Below are 22,654 nucleotides of genomic sequence, written 5' to 3'. Positions count from 1 at the left end.
ATTTCCATTCCTGCTTGACGACAATATGCTTCTGCTAGACTAAGCAGAGAAGTCAACTTAGATTTATTCTCCTTATGATTCAAAACTTTCACTATGTTTGGGTCTTGTGAGGTCAGCAGATGTGTGGAGTCCCAAACTGCAGAGCTATACATGTAATCACTTTCAAGGAGGCTCATCCCTCCTTCGGAACGGGTCGTATATAATCTTGGTATGCACTGATTTTTATAAATCATTTGGCGAGCATGTAGCATCTTTGTTTTCCTAGCGAATCTATCCAACACATTTTGGGGCCAGTCACTCCAAAACTGTAAGTTAGGACAGGAACAGCAAATTGGTTTACAGCTTGGATTTTGTTCCTAGATGTCAATGCTGCTTTCAGGACTAATTTAAGTTTTCTAAAGCATTCCTTACTAAGTTTTATTCACATTTGCTCATGGTTTATTGTTGATCCTTCATCAGTTCCCAAATATTTATATACTCCCTCTTGCTCAAGTTCTTTTATATCACATTCATGTCCCAAACTGATGTTTTCTTGGTGCTGCAGTTTTCCTGCTTTAAAGGTTGGTTCTGCACATTTATCAAGACCAAATGACATTCATAAATCATCTGAAAAACTTTTGACAACTTGCAGTTGTACTTTCAGTACCTCATCTGATGAGCTATACAGTTTTAAATCGACAAAGAGAAGATGAGAAGTCTTTACACTGCTGTTTTCTAGGAGCCAAATTATAGTCGTGGCCTAAGCTGTTAAGTAGACAGCTTAATGGGTTAGAGGCAAGACAGAATAACAGTGGTGACAGAGTCACCCTGCAATATCCCCCTTTAAATCGTTATCCCTGGAATAATCCGTCCTTTATCATGGCTTAATTGCAAGGTGGTCTGCCCCTGTTTCATGGTCACTGTAATGTTTATGGGCATGGATGAAGGGTATGGAAGGAAATTAAAGCCTCTGGTAATGATCCTCTGTACTTTTTTAATTTCTCCAAGTCTTTTGGGTTTCTAATACATGACGAGAATGGACTCCATTTTTAAGTCAAAGTATGATTAAAGTTCATGAAATTAGCACTGTTTCACACTCTGATGCTAGCCAAAAGTGCTCTTCACAGCACCCGCAATGTGCCCAGTAATGACTCCTCCTGCAATTCATACGGTGTTACATGAATTGGTAAAACATCTAAATAGGATTGTAAATTATTTTTTATAAGACTAGTTGCTCCTACTACTACTACTAGAACTGTCTGGGTAACTTTTTTCCACATAGCTCTCGTTTCTGCCTGCAAATCAAGGTATTTTATGACTGTCTCTCTCTGTACGCAAGGCACTGTAGTCACAAGGTGTGACAATTTCAATGATCAATGCTACTTCTGTCTTCTTTTTTTGGACCACTATATCCGGTTTTCTAGCATCTATCTTTTGAACTGTTGGTATTGGGTGATCCCATGTGATATAAACTTCATAATTTTCTATGAATCTTTGTGGCTCATGTTTCCAGTGTTTTTCAGTTACTTCAATACCATAATGTTTGCACAATCTTTAGTGTAACCGTCTCGCCACATTATTATGCCTTTCAGTATACAGTCCCTCTACCATTAGTGCATTGCAACCAGCAACAAGGTGTGTGACAGTTTCCAATTCGGTTTTACAAAACCTGTATATGTCTGTTTCTCCCACGTTTAATGGACTTTGTAAACCAGCGTGTACGTAGCCCACTATCTTGGGCTGCCAATATTAACCTTTCATTTCTTGATGTGAATTTACCTCTCCTTAACCATTCCTGCGTTCGTTCTTGATCAACATGAGGGTCTTCCAGAAGTTTTCTATACTTGCAACTATATTTATGTTTTTTCCACATTTCTTGCCTTTTCATCTGGTCCTTAACCTTATATTCTTTCTTTTGTTTTTTAGCACATTCAGTTGCTGCCTGTTTTTTATCTACTTCTGGTTTGATTTCCATTCCTGCTTGTTGATGTGCTTCTGCTAAATTAAGCATCTTAGATTTATTCTCCTCATGTTTCAAAACTCACACTACATTTGGATCCTGTGAGGTCAGCAGATGTGTGTGGAGTCCCACGATTGCAGATATACACATGCAATCAATTTCAAGGAGGCCCATCCCTCCTTCGGAACGGGGAATATGTAACCTTGGTATACACTGATTTTTATAAATCATTTGGTGAGCATGAAGCATCCTTACTGTTTTAATAGCCAATCTATACAACACTTTTTGGGGTGAGTCAATCACTGCAAAACTGTAAGTTAGGACAGGAAGAGCAAATTGATTTATGGCTTGGATCTTGTTCCTAGATGTCAATGCTGTTTTCAGGATTAATCCAAGTCTTCTAAAGTACTCCTTACTGAGTTTTATTCACATTTGTTCATGTTTTATTGCTGATCCTTCATCAATTCCCAAGCATTTATAGACTCCCTCTTGCTCAAGTTCTTTTATATCACATTCTTGTCCCAAACTGTTTTCCTGGTGCTGCAGCTTTCCTTTTTTAAAGGTTGCTTTTGCACATTTACCAAGACCAAATGACATTCCAATATCATCTGAAAAAGTTTTAACCTGCAGCTGTGCTTTCAGTTCATCTGATGAGCTATACAGTTTTAAATCATCGACAAAGAGAAGATGAGAAGTCATTAAACTGTTTTCTAGGAGCCAAATTGTAGCCATGGCCTAAGCTGTTAAGCAAACAGCTTAGAGGAGTACAACAGGTTTCTCTAATGTATTCCTCAACTTCACGGCCCTTTTCCTCCCTATTTACATTGTCCTCTGTAAAGCAACAACAAAGGATTTACAATTTTTATAATTCCCCTTACTTCTGTAACAGAAGCCTACCTTCTCATACTGTGATGGTTTCACTTACAAAATGATTCTCTCACGTTTGAATAAAGCTTGCTGGAGTTGCCCAATTACTGTCATCATCGAGGCCAGGCAGTGCAGGTACTTTTTTTTTTAATAAGTTCCCTGCCCCAAAGTGACATCACCACAGCCGTCATCTGATTCTAACTAAAATAATAAGACCCACCCATTCTGTGATGTCATGGCTCCTTTGTCCTTCCCCCAGCCTGAGTGCTCAAATACAAGTGCAGGAGGTAGGGTACTTCTTAACATTGTGTTTCCAGTACACTGTATTTCCCTATTGGAACCTTGTGTGAGTCTCTTTCTGCATCAGCTTCCCTCGTGGATTTATACTGGTGAGTATGACATTTTTTGTAGAAATACATTGTTTGACAGCAAAGTATCAGTATCTCTTTAATGTGGCATCTTCATTTCTCCTGGCTTTTCAGTCGCTGTGCTGCATAAGTTCACACGTGCATCCAAAAATGTTTAAACATTGCTTATTTGGGTCCTGCTGACCAAACAACTGTTGTGGATACATGTATGCACTTGGTATTGAACTGTGGCACTTTAGTACTGTACTTTTTTATATTTATTTTCCTTTGCTGCAGCATTCCAGCTGTTCCGCGTGGTGTTGGTTGCAAGTGGCAATTATTACTATAAAGTTATCTTCTTTCCGAAGTTATTTTCTCTAACTTTCCTAAAGAGCAGTACCACTGACTACCTTAAAGATTTCCTTTTCAATATGGTTAGTGGTTGTGCCGTCTTGTAATCTGTTCAGTGAGAAGGTGTAATGAAAAAACTTTCTGTCCGTTGGCTGATGCATTAGTCCCACTTCTATCTGCAAATTGGCACTGTTACTCCTTTAATGCCCTGTACTTTTTTTTTTTTATGTAATTTCCTTTCCTGTGGCGTTCCTTTGCCAGCTGTTCCATGTGGTCTTGGTTGCCAATAGCAATCGTTTTTCTTTATGGTCCTGTGATGTCTGAAGTTTTGTGTGTGCATGACTGTGCAATTACGAACTTCCAAGCCATTATTTTACACTCGCTTAGCGGTTTACTTTTTTTTTTCTTATTTTATACTCGCTAAACAGCTTAGCGAGTGTAAAGTAACGGCTTGTTAGATCGTAATTGCACGCTCACACCGACAAACACTCGATTATGTTGCTGTGCTTTTCCCATCGGTTATTTGCCACCTACAAATTTTTTTATCTAAAATATGTCTCTATGCAGACATAAGGGTAGTGGGTTTGATTCTTGTGTTGCTTGGGCAGTAATTGCAAGTGCGTGGGGAGAGAATGAAGTGTGTGTGTATGAATGTAGGAGTGCCTGCATGTGTGTATGACAGAGCGAACAGTAAGGGAATGCATGGAGTGTGTGTGTATGAATGTAAAAGGGCCTGCGTGTGTGTGTGAGAGCAAACAGTAAAGCAATGCATGGAGAGTGTATGCATGAATGTAAAAGTGCCTGTGTGTGTGTATGAGAGAGCGATCAGTAAAGGAATGCATGGAGAGTGTGTGTATGAGAGAGCGATCAGTAAAGTAAGAAACTCCTGTTCATAAAAAATAAAACGCACCATATTAGCACTTTTTATTTACATGTTGTTTGGCTTTCGGCTTTTTCCCGGTAAGGGGTCGCCACAGCGGAACTCCGGTCCGCTAATGATTGGCAGTAGATTTTTATGAAACGCCGAGGTGCCAGCTCGACACTCAACCTTCAACGAAGGCACGCCCATTTACGCACGCATGTCTTTCGAACGCTACCCAACTGCGGGGAGGACATGCAGATGCCACACAGAAGGCACTCCTAAGCCAAGCATCGAACAGGAGAACCTCTTGCTGTGAGGTAACAACGCTACCGCCGTACCACTGCGGCATACTAACACTTTTTAAATTACTTATCTTAAAACCCTTACAAAGGCAGTTATCATTTAAAGAGCTACCCATACAAGGGATTGTAATTTACCATGCCTGGGAAACATCTTACTACTTTTGCGTTTCAGTATGGTGACATGTTGTATATTGCCTTAACTTTATTTAGATTTGGTGACCCTTCCTTCCTTTAACATATATTACCATAAAACTCGAGAAATTATGTATTAAATTTGCATTTCAGTTTAATGTCAAAATTATTTGCATATTTGTAAAACTTGGCTTATAGAATCATTGTTTCTGTGTTTTGCCACAGGCTGCATCGTCAAAGAAAATGTCAACATTCAGAATGCCTGGGATAAAATATATTATACATCTGAAAATTTCTGCAACCGATCTTACAACCCAAATTCAACTTCTGTATCTTCTAAGACCTTTGTGATTAAAAATGTATTTGTTATTCTGTTCTTAGGATTCACCTCCATTTGGTAGTAACCTGCCTTCACATCCATTTTGCTAAAAACAGTAGCACCATTCAACATAATGATTGTCATCCAAAGTGCTTTCCCTCAGGATGGCTTTATTTACCATACATATATCAATGCTACAGTCATAGTGCAGGTGTGTTTTGGCATAGGCATGATATGCAATGGCTAGCCATTCACTCCAACATCAAGAACGGACCAGCCATTGTCACAACAGCACTGGCATCTGGTATCCCACAGCAGTTCTATTTAGTTTTGAATGCTTCCAGATTGCTTTGCTCCCTAGCTACTCCTGGGAGATTATACCAGCCTGCTGAATCCATCTTTGAGAATGCATGTTTTCCTGTGGTTGTCTTGAAACATGGTCTGATAAGTATTAAGCCATCTTCCTGACTGTCTCCCAGATAAGAGTTTGGTTAATATGTAGTTTGGATTTTAGAAGTAGACAAAGTCCCATTTTAATAATTTCTATATCTTTGAACCAAGCAGAAAGGTTGTTCTTTCATTGATGGGTAGCTACTTGAAGCATTGGAGGAAATAGCAAAGATGCATATTTGGTCCTGCAAGTAATTCAAATCTACAGATCTTTGTAAAAGTAACAGTACAAGTGTTATTTGTATTTGTGGTAGAGTGAAGAGCTATTAAAGGGAGCCCATGCTCAGTTTTTGGAATAAGTATGTTTATAGCTTTGGTTGTGCACATGCTGGAGGCAAAAAGGTATGAGAGCTTGTAGCATAAATTTAGTTATTTAAGGTTCTGCTAATATTATCTGTATGGTTTGTTAATGAGAGTAGGGTCCAATGTGATCCTGGATAGTTTTTGCTCTGTTACTACAGGCAGCATATTGCCTGATGTGTCACTTATTGTCAGGTGCAGAGTTTTAGCAAGCTATTATGGGGTGCCAAAGAACATTACATTTGATTTTCTCTGACTAATAATCAGCATATTATCATGTGTGCATTGGCAGATCCTTGCAAAACTTATTCTGAGTTTTTGCAAAGGGTGTTGGTGTTTTTACTTGATTTTAACAGCAGATGATAATCAGCATTCATTCCTATATTGAGCTGTGATTTCTTCTGCCACAGATGATGACCTGCAGCTTGCTCAGAAATGGTAAGGGGCACACTCCAGTTATTTGCATGTGAGTAAATGCCTGGGTGTCATCCGGTTTGAAAAATATTGAAGAATACTTGCTGCTAATCGAGACTGAGACACATTTCCACCTTGCGTCCCATTCTCTTGTGCCTCATGGTCTACATGTGTGCAAGGCAATTTAGCCTTGCACTGACAGTACATTCTGTGGCTTTAAACCATGTCTGTGTAATGTCACAAATCCGATGTTTCTGTATTCTCTACAGAGCTTGTAGGTTGTGCAGTTTCTTCTGAATTCCTTCTGACTGTATTTGCATTGCCATTATTTTTGTCACTGTCGACGTGAAACCTGTTTTCAATGTGTAATTGTTTTGTTTAGCATATGGTCATCAGTGATTGTGCTACAGCACTTGAAAGCAGTGGTAGCAGCACATCGGTGAATATATTTGCTTTTTATGCATATGGCTGTGGGTTCTACTACCGCAACCTGTAGATGGATAGGAAATCGTAAGTTGTACTCTAATGTTGGGTGCTGTAGCCGTGACGGTCTTAGTTTTTACTGTAACCTAGGGAATGCATTCGTCAAAGGCAGTAGGCACACAATCTGTAGATGAAACACTGAATTGGACATTGCAATGGGTAACTCAGATCTGCCTTATGCAAGATATGCAAGGCAGCAGTTAAGGGACTACAGTACAAGGTCAGACCATTGAGATGGCACCATTTTGAGCTTTTACCCCGGGATGCCGCTGGAAACGTTCATAGTGTGCCCAGTCAAACTAACCAAGTAAACAACCGGATAACAAAATATTTACTGCAACTTACTAAGAAAGAGCAAACCTCTACAGGTAGACAGTAAAGTGAATCAAATCAAACAGCCAGAGAATCATGGAAATTTGTTTATACAGGAAAAAAATCTTAATTACATCTGGTAACAGGTCATGTTATATTTCAATATGTTAATTTTATTCAGTAGTAGTATAGTAACACCGATGTTTGGAAACACAGAAATTTGGTATGCATACTTGTACATTCTGCACGGCAAATGATGCTTAGGTGGTGTACCGCTTGCATAGTTCTCTGTTGTATTTGCACCAGATACTGCTAGTGTGCAGTGCGGGAATAGAAAGATTAAAACATAACCCTGGTATCAGAGGTGGCAGCGCAACATATTCATAGTGGCTTAACATGAGAGTAGCTCTAAGCAAGCACCATGTGAAACCTGAACAAGCACCTAGAATTATTCAGTGCAGCTTCCACACCTTAATTCTGAAAATGAATTCATACACTCACATGAACAGGAGTAGCTGCATATTGATGGCTAAAGGTGTATGGGCATGTCGGGTGGTTACTACACTGCAAAACTGGTATGTAATGGTGGAGATATTTGGAAGGCATGAGCAAACACACCAGTATATTAAAGCCATAGCACCAATTGAACTGGAGGCTGGCAAATAGATTTAGTAAGGGATTTTGTCCATGCACAAATATTTCAACAGTGATTCTTTGCAGTGGCATCCATTATCTGATTCAAGGTAAATTAACCTTGATGTCCTTTATTAAAAAAAAAAAAAATCAATAAAAAATTTACTTTGTTATAAGTGACTTTTGGACACAATAAAAATGAAGGGGAAAATATAGCAATGTGGTTTGTATGTACGAAGACAAATCCAGGGACACTGCAAAAGTTTTTTTTTGCAAACCAACTCCTTGGTGGAAGACCTTACAGGAGTTGCTACATAAACTGGATGTGAATGCTAGGGCAAAGATTAAATTACACGAGTCAAACACCCTGCTGAGATCTGCCAATCAATGGAATTACCAGGTCAAATTACCCTCAGGACTTTGATAGCTAGGGAAGCTAAGTATTGTGGGGGAGGGGAGAAGTAAATGGACTGGAATTCATTGTCTCCCAAATTCGTGCCATTTAGACTAAATCAGAAAACAAGGCAGCAGTAAACAGCACTTTGAGTGTGTTCTGTGGCATTTGCACTGTTTCTGTTTTAAGTAGTCATTCAGCAGCAGGGAGTGTTACTTACACTGCTCTATTTTACTTAGTACGCATGCAGCATCTATGAAATGACAGGACCTTTAGGCAAACGGAGGCCTGTATGATGTAACATTTTTGAGCCAAACAATGATTTCTAGGATACTGAATGGCAACCTGATTTATCTAAACCACGTCAATATGCCAGCCTCCAGGTGGTCAGAGTCTGGAATTACATATAAAAATATTTAAAATCCTGTAAATAATCCCAGAGTGCTGTTAAAGTGTAGGAAACATCATGCCAAGATGTTTTAAACATGTTTTTTGAGTCTGTGGGTGCGGTACTCCTTTAATGGATTAATGACAAGGCAGAATAGCAACGATGAGAGAGAGAGAGTCACCCTGGAAAATCAACCTTTGAATTTTTAGCCCTGGGATAATAATTTGTCCTTTATCATGGCTTAATTGCAAAGTAGTCTGCCACTGTTACATGGTTACTGTAATTTGGACAGTGTAGGGTGTATCATACATTTTTAAGCACTCTTATCCATAAATGTGGGATACTATCAAATGCTTTTTTGTAGTCAATACATGCCATACTTATATTCTTCCCCTTTTTACAGTTCTTCACTATAACTTTAACAACAAATGATCCTTTGTTCCATATGGCTTTCTTTTATTGCCCTTTTGTTCTACTGCCATAACTGAATTTTCTTCTAAATGACTATAAACTGTCGGCGTCAAGTCCTGTGTATAGTTTATACGTCATTGGAAGACAAAGTTATTTATAATTTTCAGGGTAGCTTTCAGGTTCACTCAAGTAAGAGCATTGCTTTTCCTGTTGTTAACCAGTGCAGTGTGTGTTCGGGATGCGCATATAAATGGTTCTTACTCATGGCTAAATCCTCGTGCAAAGAACTTAATACTTTAAGCCAAAAGTTAGGTACTGCATCTGGGCCTGGGGTTTTCCATTTAGAGGCTTTTCTCAACTTTGCTTCAATCTCTCTGGGTGTTAATTTCATCCCATTTCAAATCCTGCACCTTCAAACTTCTTATTCTTTCTTTTACTTCTTCTATCCATTTAGCATCTTTATGTTCCATAGGATCTTCATAGATACTTCTCCAAAATGTCTCTACTTCCTCTTTTTTTGGCGGTCTTTCAATTCCTTTTACCTTATTTCCCAATTCTCTATAAAACTTTTTGGGTCATCAATAAATTGCTTATTTTGTGCTTTTCCCTTATATTTACCTTTGCATCTTCTAAGTCTTTCCGCCTGTTTTGTAATTTTTAGTTCAACTCCAATAGTGCATAATAGATCCTGGTCTGTTCTAATACTGCTTTTATCACAACTTTCTTAGTATTTTTGTTGATCTATTCCCTCTTCTATAATTTTCTAGCAATGACACTTCTTGTCTTAGCTGCTTTATCGTTTTCTCTACTCGATATTTCCATGATGGTATTTGCTTTCGCCCCCCTCTTTTCCCTTTCCTATTTTTTTGTATTGGTTAGTTTTGCTTTCTCCTTTGCATAAATATTACACCATACTAAATCTCTCTTCCTTTCCCCTGCCCATATTTCTTCAAGTCTCCTGATGATCTTGCTTTTCCTTATTCTGGGGACTCGCGCCATCATACTGTGATGTACTCTGTTTTAGACCTTCTACATTAAATCCTTCACTTTGCAGGCACTCCATAACTTCAACTTCTATTTCTTTAACTTCTGCTTTACTAATCGTCTTTTCTACATTACATCTTTGTGCTGTTAATCTTTTTATTGTGAAATTTTCCATATCTGGATGTCTTTGCCTGTATTTCTTTTTGAATAACTTTGAGACTGCCTTCTCTATATTAGTTGACTTGGCTTTCTCCTTTGCATAAACATTGCACCATGCCAAGTCTCTTTCCCTTGTCCATATTTCTTTTTTATATTTGTCAAATATATCTAGATTTTGTTTACATTTTTTTCACTTCCTCAGATGCTTCTATTTCCAAACAGATCAAAATTTCTTGATCTATATACCATTTTTCAAAAATCTGTTTTATGAATGAACGCAAATTTTTACTTGAAACTTCTGACAGTTTTTCCTGCAGAAGTATTTTTCTTTTCTCCAATTTCTCTCAATCGTTTTGTATATCTTGTGTCTGGAAGTTCTGGGCTTTTTACATAATAACAATACATAATTTCTTTCTTATCCTCAATAGTCCCACTCTATCGTCTTTATTGCTCTTCTTTGGCCAATCAATTTTTGTGGACTGCTACTTCCTTCTACAACAGGCGGGCCATCCTCCCCCTGAGCCTGGCCCCATTGTAGAAATGTTTCTTTATTTTGAGGATTCTACACTGTCATTTTTTCCAGTCCTGGCACCAGTGCACCTACCAGGAAGTGAGCACTTTTTTATCCATCTGGGTCTTGTGCACCCAGCTATCTTTTACTTTTGATTTACTTCTGTCCAAGACATATGCTATATAAATACAGTCTATATATCAGTGTTGCCTTGGTGAGATTTTGTGAAAAACAGAGTCCACCTTGCAAAGGTACTCACCAAGACTTGAGGATGAATTCAATTTCAGCACTACTACTCTCCTTTGCTTGCTGAATTTTCATCTCTCCATCAGGACCCTGTACCCATATGGCTTGACTGATGGACATCCAGGTTTCTGGGAGCAGGAATAAGTGCCCAACCCCCCCCCCCCCCATCTCTACAGTGTAACAGTCTGGCAACCATTAAGGAGCACTGGAAAGGCTTCTCTGTAAAAGAACCTCTGAAGCCCTTGTTTTGAGGCCCACTGGACAATGTCCATGAGAATTTCTCCCTTTGCCTCAGGGAGCTGTATCTCCAGAAGTATCAGATGCAAAGCCAAGGGGGTTTATGAAATCACAATTTTCTTTCCTCCCTTCTGGTTTCTGGAGAAGGTCCTTTGGGTTAGAGAATTTGAACCCTATGGCAGACAGAGATTTATCAACCTTCTCACTTCTTGAGATAGTCCCCTTAACTTTGGGACTAAAAAGCGTTGAGCCATCATATGTTGCATTGATGGAGGACGTCTTGAAATGTTACGCAAAGCCACACAACCATATCCGGGCATGTCTTTTTATGGAAATACCTGTGCAGGCTGCTCAAGACACACACACACACACACACACACACACACACACACACAAACACTGTAGCATTAGAAATAGGGAGCATAGAGACACTGGACAAAGACTGCAGAGTAGCCAGCTGTGAATCAATGTATTTTCTTTTTGATACGCAGACAAGATCCCCGAGAGATTTGGTGAGTTCTTTGTCAGATCTGTCTGAAAATGAGTAGTATGAGCCAAACAATCTCTCTCAGCAAAAGAGTAGGAAGAGGTGTACAGACGCGTCCCAAATCTGTCCTACCCACACTATTTTCTATTTGGTGGATGGAGAGAGGAACTTTCTTCTCCAAGTTCCTTCTTAATGGCTGCTGCCACTACCATGGCAGTCCTGTCTTTGGGAGCAACCTAAAATTTGTCAGGTGTCTTGGGAGCATGCTCAGTTGTGTCTGTCTTCTTCCATGCCCAGGATAAGACCATATCTACCATCTCATCGGTCAGGGGGGACTACCCAAGAAGTAAATGGGCAAGAACCAAAAGCTATATGATAAACAGACTCTTCTGGAGAAGGAACTTGGGATTTCCAACCTCATTTCTGTCTGAAGTTTAAGAATCTTTTCAAATGAGAGGTCCTCAAGGGAGGATCTAGGAGAACCTTCTCTGTCAAAGTCAGTGTCAGTGGTAAGGGATTCCTCAGGGGAATGAAGTGCCTTCTTTTGCACCTGTGCTTCCTGTGTATCTCTTCTGGAGAGTAGGTGGCAGCTCCCAGAAAGTCAACCTTACATGCTTCTTTGCAGAGGCAAACTATGAAGCGCTGATGCTTCAAGAGGAAGGAAAGATCTGGAGACCTCAGATCCAATCCTGCTCTGTCAGAGCCAATGCAGACCGTTTGGCTCTGAGACTCCATCTGGTCTGACAGGGTCAGATTAGACTTCATCAGAGAACTCATCTGAGTCAAGTATGGATTCTCTGCTCTAATGCAGATCGGCACTGGACAAGATAGTTAGATCTAATGGCTTCGATCCAAGACGCTGGATGACAAGGAACCATTTAAACAGTGAGGAAAACAAGTGGTTCCTCCCGATCCAACAGTGTCTGGAGCTGGAAGGACCCCATCTGGATTTGGGTCTGATGGAATCTCATCATCCTGTCCACATCAGCTTCAGTGAGATTCCAAGTATATCTATCTAACCTGAGAGAAGAAGTAAAAGGAAGGTGGTCTACAGTGATAAGGTCTGTCCTGCAAAATTTGAGACTGGAGCCTAGGAAAGACAGGACCCAGAAAGAATCTAGGAGGCTTATGGGATCCAATGACTATAGGGTCTGAAAAAAGAATTGGCTTTGAAGGTCTAGAACTCATAGGAGACAGAACCGATGGTATTGGATCTTGACATACTTCTTAGATAATTTTGACTTTGTCAGTCTGAATGACCCTGCTTCTCTCTGGGTCTGTCAGACCTCTTTTTTGATGAACGGGGAATAGAAAAACAAACAGCAGCACACTCCTCCAATCTAGAAGGTTTTTTTCTCCTGTGGAAGACTGAAGGAACCTCATTAGAATAAGCTTACTTCATCTTTCATTTATGGCCCATTGACCAAAAGCCTCATAAATGGAGGAGATGTCCAGGGGTGCGAAGGCTCCAAACAGTGTACACACTTGTGTACAACTGAATTTGGCAGCTTGAGAGAGCAAGCTATGCATTTTTGAACCCAGAAGGCTTACCTGCCATCCTAATGGACAAGAAAAATGGTTAGTGACACTTCAAAAAAAAATTCCCTTGAATAAAAAAGAGACTTCCCTAAAGAAGAGACTTTCCTAAAGAAGAATTTTTTTTTTTAAGTGCCAAATCAGGAGCAAGAGGAAAGATGAGGAAGAAAAGATCAAAATGAAAGTGGAGCTAAAAGCAAAAACATGCTAGCAGAGGGGAGGGATACAATACCAACAAGGAAGTCAACCTCAAATGGAAAACAACTTATTGTTCTGAATACAATTCAGCAATGTCTTTAAGCACCACGACCTGTTAAAAAGCTTATGGTGGCAAACGAGATCTGGGATAGCTTGCTCTCTACACATGGATTATGGGAAGGGGAGGAGCCCGAGGACCGGATGTTAATCTTAGAAGTGGCTGAAGTCAAATCAAAGATTAGACAACCATACAATGAGGAACAGACAAAAAAAGACAACAGATTCTCTTGATAAGATCCCTCTTACCCACCTGTCTAGTGTGACGGCAAACCATGACAATGGGTCGAAGGATCCATGTCTTCCCAGACTGCCTCCAAAGTACATCAGTCAGACACACCTTCATGGAATCTGGGGAAGTCTGTTAAAAAAGGGCCCATGGAAACCCTGGTTTTATTGACCTGAATCTGATGAAGTGGCTGCCTCTGCCTTGGCCACTATCAGAAATGGAGTCATACTGACGTCTGGACTTTCAAAACAAGACAGAGATCAAAGCCTCTTTTGGTTCCAGTTAAATGGCCAATGAGGGGTCTCGAATTTCACTCCCCCTGCAGGCAGAGCATCTTACCATCCTGCTTGCTCTTCCAAATCCTTTCACCTTATAGCCAAGAATGCTTTAAAGTCGTTTTCAAAATCACATAAATGCAACCAAGCATATCTTATAGCGATGCCTGCCTCAAATGCTCTCACTACTCCATCTACTGCATTGTGTGATAGGCTCATGGAGGTGTTGATAGAGTGGCTTGAAGTTGCTTCTGTGACTCTGCAGTAACTGGATTCTTCAGAGTGGACAACACTTGCTGAGTAAGATCCCTCTAGAATCTCATATGAGTGGCATAGTTCATGGTCCAAATATCAAAGGAGCTAAAAGTATATACCCTCTCCCCTAGTCTATCCATTCCTCTAGACTCTTTGTTGGGTGGATGGACAGAAAAAAAAAAGCTTCTTCGGACAATTCTTTTTCAGTGGCTGCCACAATAATTGAGTCTAAAAGTGGAGTATGGGACCACAAGGGTTTGTAGGGGGGGGGGGGGGCAGAATATCTTATCCGGCTTCACAGGTTTCAGGTTAATGCCAAGACTTTCTCACTGCCCACTCTGTCAGTGGGATAGACCACTCAGGACATAGAAAGACGTCTTTCTATATGCCTCAAATACCACCTTGTCCTAAAAGGGAGGATTTGGTGAGTCAGGATTCTCCTCTGTCGTATGAGTTCCAGGATCTCTATGAAGAAAGTGTCCTCTGGAGGGGACTATGGGATATCTTTCCATCCTCCAAATTGGTATCTGAAGTGACTGACTTCTGACAGTGAGTCCAGACGTTTCCTTTAACATGCCCTCTTTTTAGGTGACTCAGGGGATGAGTCTCCTGAGTCCTCTGAGGACTGTCTCTGCATCAGTGTAGAATGTTTGGGACCAACAGAATGATCTGACTGGTGGATGCTTTTGCAAAAAAAAACAACAGAACAGAGGCAAGGTCAAGGGGAGAAACCAATGTCAGTGGAAACTGTGGATCTGCCCTATGTGCAAGGATACTCCCCAGTACTTAGAAAGCAATGCCAATCTCGAATAGATCTTAGCACACTGCTCCCACAGTTAAATACAACTCCCTAACAGAAGAGTGAGACAAAGACCTGGGGAGGGATCCATGGTTCCACCTGAGGTGCCAGCAGTGAAGAAGGGATTGGACCTGAAGCATCAAAGTCAGACATATCCGAGGGAAATAGTGGTAATGCCACCCAAGTCCACTGCTCTGAGACTTGGGCACCAGATCAGACAATGGGGGAATGGGGTGAAAAGAATTTGAAGACCACAGAGCCAATAAAGTTTGTGTCATGGGCTCTCAGGCCACAGGATCTTGGTGACAATATAGACTGGAAAGAACTGCAGCCAAAAGCTGGACCAGAGTACGCCTAGATACAGGTGAAGTGATCGAATTCTACTGGCTTTAGAGCCAATGGAGTCGCAATGACCCTGGCTTTAGAGCCAATGGAGTCGCAACGACCCCCCCCCATCTCAGAGTCTTCAGGAACTTCTGCAAAAGGTGACCCAAATCAACCTCTAAAGTATTTCTGTAAGACCGAATGGGTTTCATCAAAAAAGGACCGAAGAACATGAAGCTTGACATTCCTGTTTTTTTGGTGAGTCATACATGGTAAATGGGACTCCTAGGGGTCCATGCAACATGCCCCTCAATCTTTGGAGCTTTAGGAGCCGATGGCAGAATTGAAGAATCAATTCTGTTGCTTCTATGGATCACAATCCTTGAATCTGGAGGGCTTAATCACCTGACTTCTTTGCTCTTGCCATTCTTTCTCCAGAGGAAGAAACACCAACAAAAAGACTGTTCCTCCAGTCTGCTAGCTCCCTGGGATCAAAGCCAGCAATAACGTCAGAGGACACACTGAAATGAAACATCCCAAAACACACACAAGATCATACAGATACTGAGCAGGGAACTTTGTGCTCACATATAGCACACTTCTTAAAGCTAGTACAGTTCTCCATAATATTAACCTATAACATCACAAACAGACAACTGGAGGAGAACCAACATACTAAAACTACTTCCCACTAATAAGCCCAAGTAAAGCTTTCATATAAATTGTCCAAAATATCTACCAGAAGTAAACTATCACAAAAAGAAAACTATCAAGAAAAGAAAAAAAAAAAACACCAAGAAAAGAAAACCAATCTCTTAGAAAAATCCTATGAAACACTAATAGCAAACTACTAAAACTACAAGAAAGCGGCAGAGGGTGATGAGGCTAAAAGAAGGTGGTTACACAAGTAGGTTTCCTTAGTCAAAGCTATCACACTACAAAGGGTATGAAGGAAAGCATAATTAACACCATCAAAAAGGTAATCCGAAATCAACAAGTACAAATAAGAGGAGGAGCACTTATCAGCCCAAATCAGGGTATTATGGGAAGGTAAGATTTTGAAGGGCTTGAGGCTGAAGCACTGAATTTGCTGGATCCAAGTGGTAGCTTGATATGCCAGATTGGACGGACTGGACGCACAGGATCATCCTGCACATTTTGGGCTTGAAGAGAGACAATAGCGGAAATATGAGTTAATGTATAACTCCTTTCATTCCAGAAAATGCTGTAAACTATTCTACACACTTTGTAAAAACTACAGTCCCACAGATAGCTCAAAGGGAAAAGTAAACTGGCAGAAAATCTTCTGCAGTGTTCTTGAATGAAGATGTGGACTTGGGCATCCTTCCAATTCAGTGTTAGTAGGAAAAGTCCTGGATAAGAAATGACTACAACACTAACTGGAGGGTGAGCATCTTGAACTTTGCTGCTTTTAAAGAAAAGACTCAGCCTGGAGATATCCAATAATGGTCTTCAGGGCCTGTCCTTTCAGAGTATGAGAAACATCTGATAGGAAAATGCTTATTCTTCTCGGTTTGGAACCTTTTCTACCCATCCTATTCTAAAAAGCAGCAGTAGAAAGGAATGGACAAGGTGAAACGTTTTCCAGAACTGGTGATAATCACAATGATTGGGATGATTTCATAGGTTTACCTTTATAATGTCAATCATTTACTACCGAACAGCCACATCACCGAACCGTTTCCGTGAAACCGGAACAGTGAACACTTTAAAATGTCAAAAAACCCTCAAATGTCGACATTTCCGACTGCACCACACCTACAAAGAAGTGTTAACATGGGTCAAAAAGGGGGCGAGATTTTGCAGTTTGGAAATTCGGTATTTGAGGTTTTGTGAAGTTGCAACTCTGTGTTTGTGGAAGCGGGTTCGACATTCCGGCTGCTGACATTATAAAGGTAAACCGATTTCCTAGTCTATCATGCATCTTTATGTAATAATGCTTGTTACCATGTCAGATATAACTGCTCAAACTTCTTGCAAGAGTCAGTGCCTCCTCTCAGACACAGTGACATAGGAATGAGGGACAGGAAGGAGGAGTTATGCTTGTTTAAAGAGACTGGGGGGAGGGGTGCAGTGCCATTTCAGCTGTGAAAGCTATCTCATCATTTTCCAAGGAAGAATCTAAACCTGTGGCTCACCTGCGATCAACTCTTACAATTAACCCAACTTAACCCAATTTGAGAACATTTACTTCAGAACTACAGCACAATTTCATTGTTGCAGAAAAAGCTCTTCCTCTAACCTTTTAAACTTCTGAATGAACTGGGACTGAGAATACATTTCCTGGGATAAGGCCAACACACGATGCATGGACCGTTTCCAAGTGATACAGGTCTACATGGTAGAAAATTCCTGTATTACAGATTGGCATACTTTCTGCTCCTGTGTTCTATTTTGCTTCAGTTACAGGAGTCTTAAAGACAGAGAAGTAACATTTTCCCTTCAAGACAGCACTGTAGAATACAACCAGAGGTCTACAGGATGAAGAGCTATACATTGCCTGTGTGCCCGTTCCAACAGGGGTCAGACAAGGCTGAAAGAAGTATCAAATGGCACTACCATGGAATGCATAACTGCCTCACTCGCTGAAGCAAACACTGATGGAATGCTGTTAGGATGATCTTTTTTCTCCATAGCTTACTTTGAGGTCCCTTCTCTTCTTTCTTATGATAGAGATCTTTCTATGTGCTTTCTTAAGGGGAAGGCCTTCCATTGAAGATATTGAAGTTGCTCAGATACCTGCATCAGGACTTGTAATTTTTTCTGTATCATCTATGCTCTATGCATGTGCTCCTTCAAATTTTTATTGAAACAAAATTCACAAGTCTAGCAATCTACCAAAAGGTACTACTCTAAGGCAAAAGGGTACTTGGAATAATGATGTTTATATGGGATTTCCTGCCATCATTCACACAAGATTCTTCAAGAATGCATGAGGTACACAATGTGAATAGCTAGCAGTTTACCAGCAAAAGCTTTGTCGACAAAATAAAAACACAGCATAATAGCAGAATGACAGATACTACTTCCTAGTGTGCCAATTAACTTTTTGACAGACTTCACTATGGAAGTTCTGGAGTCAAAGATGAATAAGAACCACCATACACTTTCTTGCTGGAAAGGGTACACATCCAAAGCAAAACAAATTAAGATGGTACAGGCCAAAGCTATCTTTCATGTGATGCAGATATGCTTCCTCACATAGGGAAAAGAACGGCCTGTGACCATGTCCTTAGAGATCTGAAGTCAGGACAGTCATGGATGCCAGCTTGAGTGCAATTCCCTTATTTCATGAATTCTGCTGCAACAGTTATCTGTATGAGCATCTCCTTTCACTATAAACAGTGTGCAACTCTACAGTACCTTTCATAGGAAAGGTTTGTGCCTTTCCCAACAGTTCTAAGGAGAATGCTCTTGAAGAAGAGCTCTTTCCTGGAAAAACTGAACACGAGCAAGAAACCATCTGCTGAACTATCACGGCCATCCTCCTGGGCAACCTGACCATTATGGGCTGGCTGATCTGGAAAAAGTGCTAGAAAGTCTGAGGAGGGATCATAAAGATCTACCACGACAAGGGCTAAATTCATCTTCAAGGTTTTGCACCATGTCCTCACATAGCTCGCCAAACAAAACCCCAACAAAGAGACATCTAGCATGAACATTTCTAAGCTCATCCTAGCCTCAGACAAAAGCACCTAGAACGGGAACATGCATAAGACTGTTTCCTTGCTTATGGTGTGCATAGTCTAATTAAAACAAGGAAACACCAAGGGCTGAGTGTCTGGGACGTTATCAATCACTGCACAAAGAATCACATACTACTACCATCTTTTTGGCTGCCACATAGGGCATTAGATGTCTACAAATGGAGGCGTAGACACTGCCACTGTTTATTTTGGCTGGTCTGGTAAACACATTTTTTCCAAACTGTCATGACTGAGATCTAAGCTGCGCAAGCAGCACAAAAACTGGAAGGTACAGGAAGTATGTATATACATTAAATCAGCAAGTGATACCAAGGTGCTCATGTACCTGGATGAACGACCAAAGCAGCACGTCAGAAGAAAAATGCTAAAATGTGACTAACTGGAGAGGGTACAGGAAAAAAAAAATGACCGATTAAACATCAATGCCAGTTTTGCTTTAACATTATGGCACTATACAAAGTTTTGCTGAAATAGAAATACATAAAGATGCACTGTCATATAAATGTTGATGATGATGACAAATGAACAGCAAAACACTAAGAGAAATGCAACATACCTAAAGACAAACTTCTAACAATTTAAATGCACTCTTGGTATTCCCACTTACTAAATAAATTACCTCACTGTCCTGTTTCTCATCACCAGACAAGTCATCATCTACATCGCTACCTGTCCCTTCAACTGAAAGGATACCATTTCTAATGGCTGGAATCATATACAACTGTTGGATAACAGAGTTCATGTAACAGGTAGCACCAGCATTCTTTAAGCCCACAAACCCTTTAGGAGGCCTAGGTCCAACAGGTGGCAGGTACTCCCATTCAGTAAGTGCTTCGCAACCTAGGAAAGAAGAAATTGAAAAAAATGAAGATTCTGAAGAAACAAGTACAAAAAAAAGTTTAAACTCAAGGAAAGTCAGCTGCTTAGGTGAGAAAAAGTGAAAAACAAAGTCAGAGAACAGCCCACAATCACCTTTTAAATATCAGTATCTCAAGAATTTCCTTCATCGGGAATGGCTGCATTTCTCTAAAGCTTAGACATCACCACCTACATAATTAACAATTTAAAAACTTTCACAAAAATGCCATATATATCCTACTGCGGGACCGATAATGAACAAAGACTTTTTTTTCCCTATTCAATTTTATAAAAGAAAATGATTTACAGTATCATAGCAAACTAAAAAAGAAGTTAAGTTCTTACCATAACGTTCCATGTGTGTTGTCCATCTCATCCTTTATTCTCACTTTTGGGTTGGATCCGATGTGTCGGATCCATCTTGGCCAACTCCCCAGCTCAAGGTCTTCAGCAAAGCTCATGGGCTTCATTCTTTACCCATAGAACATTCCCCTAGTTACCTCAGATCTTGTTTGTCCCCCAGCCACAGAAAGGATGACTTGCATACTGGCAAGTTGCTGATCTATAGAAATATGTATATTTATTTACTACTATAAATTAGAAGCAGACTGAAAGGGAAAATATTTTCTGAGGCTATATGGCACTGCTGAATTGTTATTTTGTTATCCAGTCTACCAGAAATATAAGCAGGGGGAAGAAGGAAGGGTTGTGAGAATAAAGGATGAGACAGACAACACATATGGAACATTATGTTAAGAACACAACTTCTTTATGCGATGTTGTCAATCTTGCCTTTATTCTCACTTGTGGGACAGCATCCCAAGCAATTGAATTCTTAGGTGGCTCATGGGAGAATATTCCTCAGAACCATAGAACAAAAGGAAGCTCTACTCCTAGAGGCCAGATCCACTTTGTAATGAGTAATAAATGTAAGAGGTCTTGACCAAGTAGCTGCAGCACAGATATTATCCAGTAGTAGTCTAGCTTGAAAAGCTGCAGACACTGCCACAGATCTAGTGGAATGAGCTTTAGCAACATTTGGGAGGACTCTGTTTTTGGAATTGCAAATGTGAGATATGCATAAGGAAAGACATCTGGATAATGCGACTTTTGAAACTGGTTGACCTTTCCTTCTCTCAGCATACGAGACAAAAAGCTAATCTGATTTTCTGAATTCCGAAGTTCGGTGTAAACAGAAACGTAATTGTCTATGAACTGCTAGGAGAGGAAAAAGGACTACCCTCCTTTATTTTGGAAGTTGGGAAAGAAAATTGGAATGTCTATAGATTGGTTAAGGTTATTTTCTGCCACAACCTTACGTAGAAAAGATGGATTAGTGCGTAATGTCTTTTTGAAAGATTAGGTAAAGAGGTTTTATGGAAAAGGCCTGCAACTCAGATACCCTTCTGGCTGAAGTAATTGCCACCAAGAACAGAGTTTTCCAGGAGAGATATTTCATGTCACATGTGGCTGAGGGCTCAAAGGGAGGAAATATATTATTGGATAAGATGAAATTGAGACCCCAAGGGGACACTGGATATTTATATGGAGGTCTTAGCATACAAGTGCCCTTCAAAAATGCTTTGCAAAGTCTGTGTGACAATAGGACGGTCATTTTCTCTTATATGAATGTTAGAGATCGCAGCAAGTTGAACTTTAACTGAAGCTGCCGGTGCTCCATCATTGAAGACCTCTGACAAAAACTGTAAAAACAGAATGGACTGGTGCTGTAAAAGGGTATTTTTGTACCATTTGTCCATATAACAAACTTCTTCCATTTGCTTTTGTAAAGCTTCTGAGTAGTAGTTTTATGAGATAAAATAATATGCCTGACTGGAGAAGAGGGATGAAAACCTGGCAATTAGGGGAACTGGAGCAGCCAAGCTATCAACTTCAGGGAGTCTAAATTGGGATGAACCATCCCCATGTCTCACAAAGTCCGCAACTGGCTCCAGAATCCAGAGATCGTCCCGAAGATGAGCCTTAAAAAAGGGAAACCAGACTTGACTAGGCCAGTAGGGAGCAATTAGGATAATGGTGGTCTCAAATAAACTCGCTTTCTGTAGGAGCTTTGGAATTACAGGAACTGGGGGAAAAGCATAAAGTCGTCCCGGGACCAACTGTGAACAAGTGCATCCCTTGGTGACTCAGCCGGAGGGATCACAGCAAAGTAGTTACTGCATTTGGCATTGTTGGGTGATGCAAAAAAGTCGCAGCAAGGCTGGCCACATTTGCAAAATTTGACTTCTGCAACATTCCAATTGAGTGGTCACACGAATGGCTCGGGTCAGTCTGTCAGCAATGAGGTTGGATTTCCCTGGGATGTGCACTGCTATTAGAAAGTGGTTGGAGGCTATCTCCCAATGCCAGACCCTGAGAGCTTCTCGACAAAGTGGGTATGACCTGATTTTTCCATGTTTGTTGCCATACCACACTACAGACATGCTGTCCATTTGAATTGCAATTGTTCCCACAGGAAGAGAGTGCTGGGAATGCTTGCGATGCTAAAAGTACCACTCCCATCTCTAGAACATTTATATGCAAGTGGGCTTCATGTTCTTGCCAGATGCCTTGAACTGTCTTCACGAAAAAATGCCCCCCTCATGTGGGAAACATCCATGGTCACGGTGGTCATACATGGAGGAGGAATGCAAGGATGGCCTCGAAATAATAAAGGTGAGTGGATCCACCACTGGAGATCTTTTTTTGCAGGCATTAGTTATCATGATCCTGTGAGACAGTGGAAGTTCCAAGATTGACCACTGAGCAAACAGCATCCACAGGAGAACCCTCATGTAAAGATGAGCTAGGGGAATTAGTATGACAGATGCAACCATTTTCCCTAGGATCTGGAGGACTACTTTTTT

The 22,654-nt window shown here is 40.5% G+C and overlaps 1 protein-coding gene across 1 annotated transcript in view; it reads right to left on the bottom strand.

The window, feature by feature from the left end:
• USP9X (ubiquitin specific peptidase 9 X-linked) overlaps window positions 1–22,654 on the bottom strand; it is a 5,037,693-nt gene that overhangs the window by 1,361,809 nt on the left and 3,653,230 nt on the right. The window contains exon 29 of the mRNA XM_044071835.1: window positions 19,549–19,769. Within this exon, the coding sequence (XP_043927770.1) occupies window positions 19,549–19,769 (221 nt within the window). The remainder of the gene's footprint in view (window positions 1–19,548; window positions 19,770–22,654) is intronic.

This window comes from Protopterus annectens, chromosome 5.part0, assembly GCF_019279795.1.
Source record: "Protopterus annectens isolate FY-2018-M chromosome 5.part0, PAN1.0, whole genome shotgun sequence".
Lineage (NCBI taxonomy): Eukaryota > Metazoa > Chordata > Ceratodontiformes > Protopteridae > Protopterus > Protopterus annectens.
This window is presented reverse-complemented; position numbering and strand designations above follow the sequence as displayed.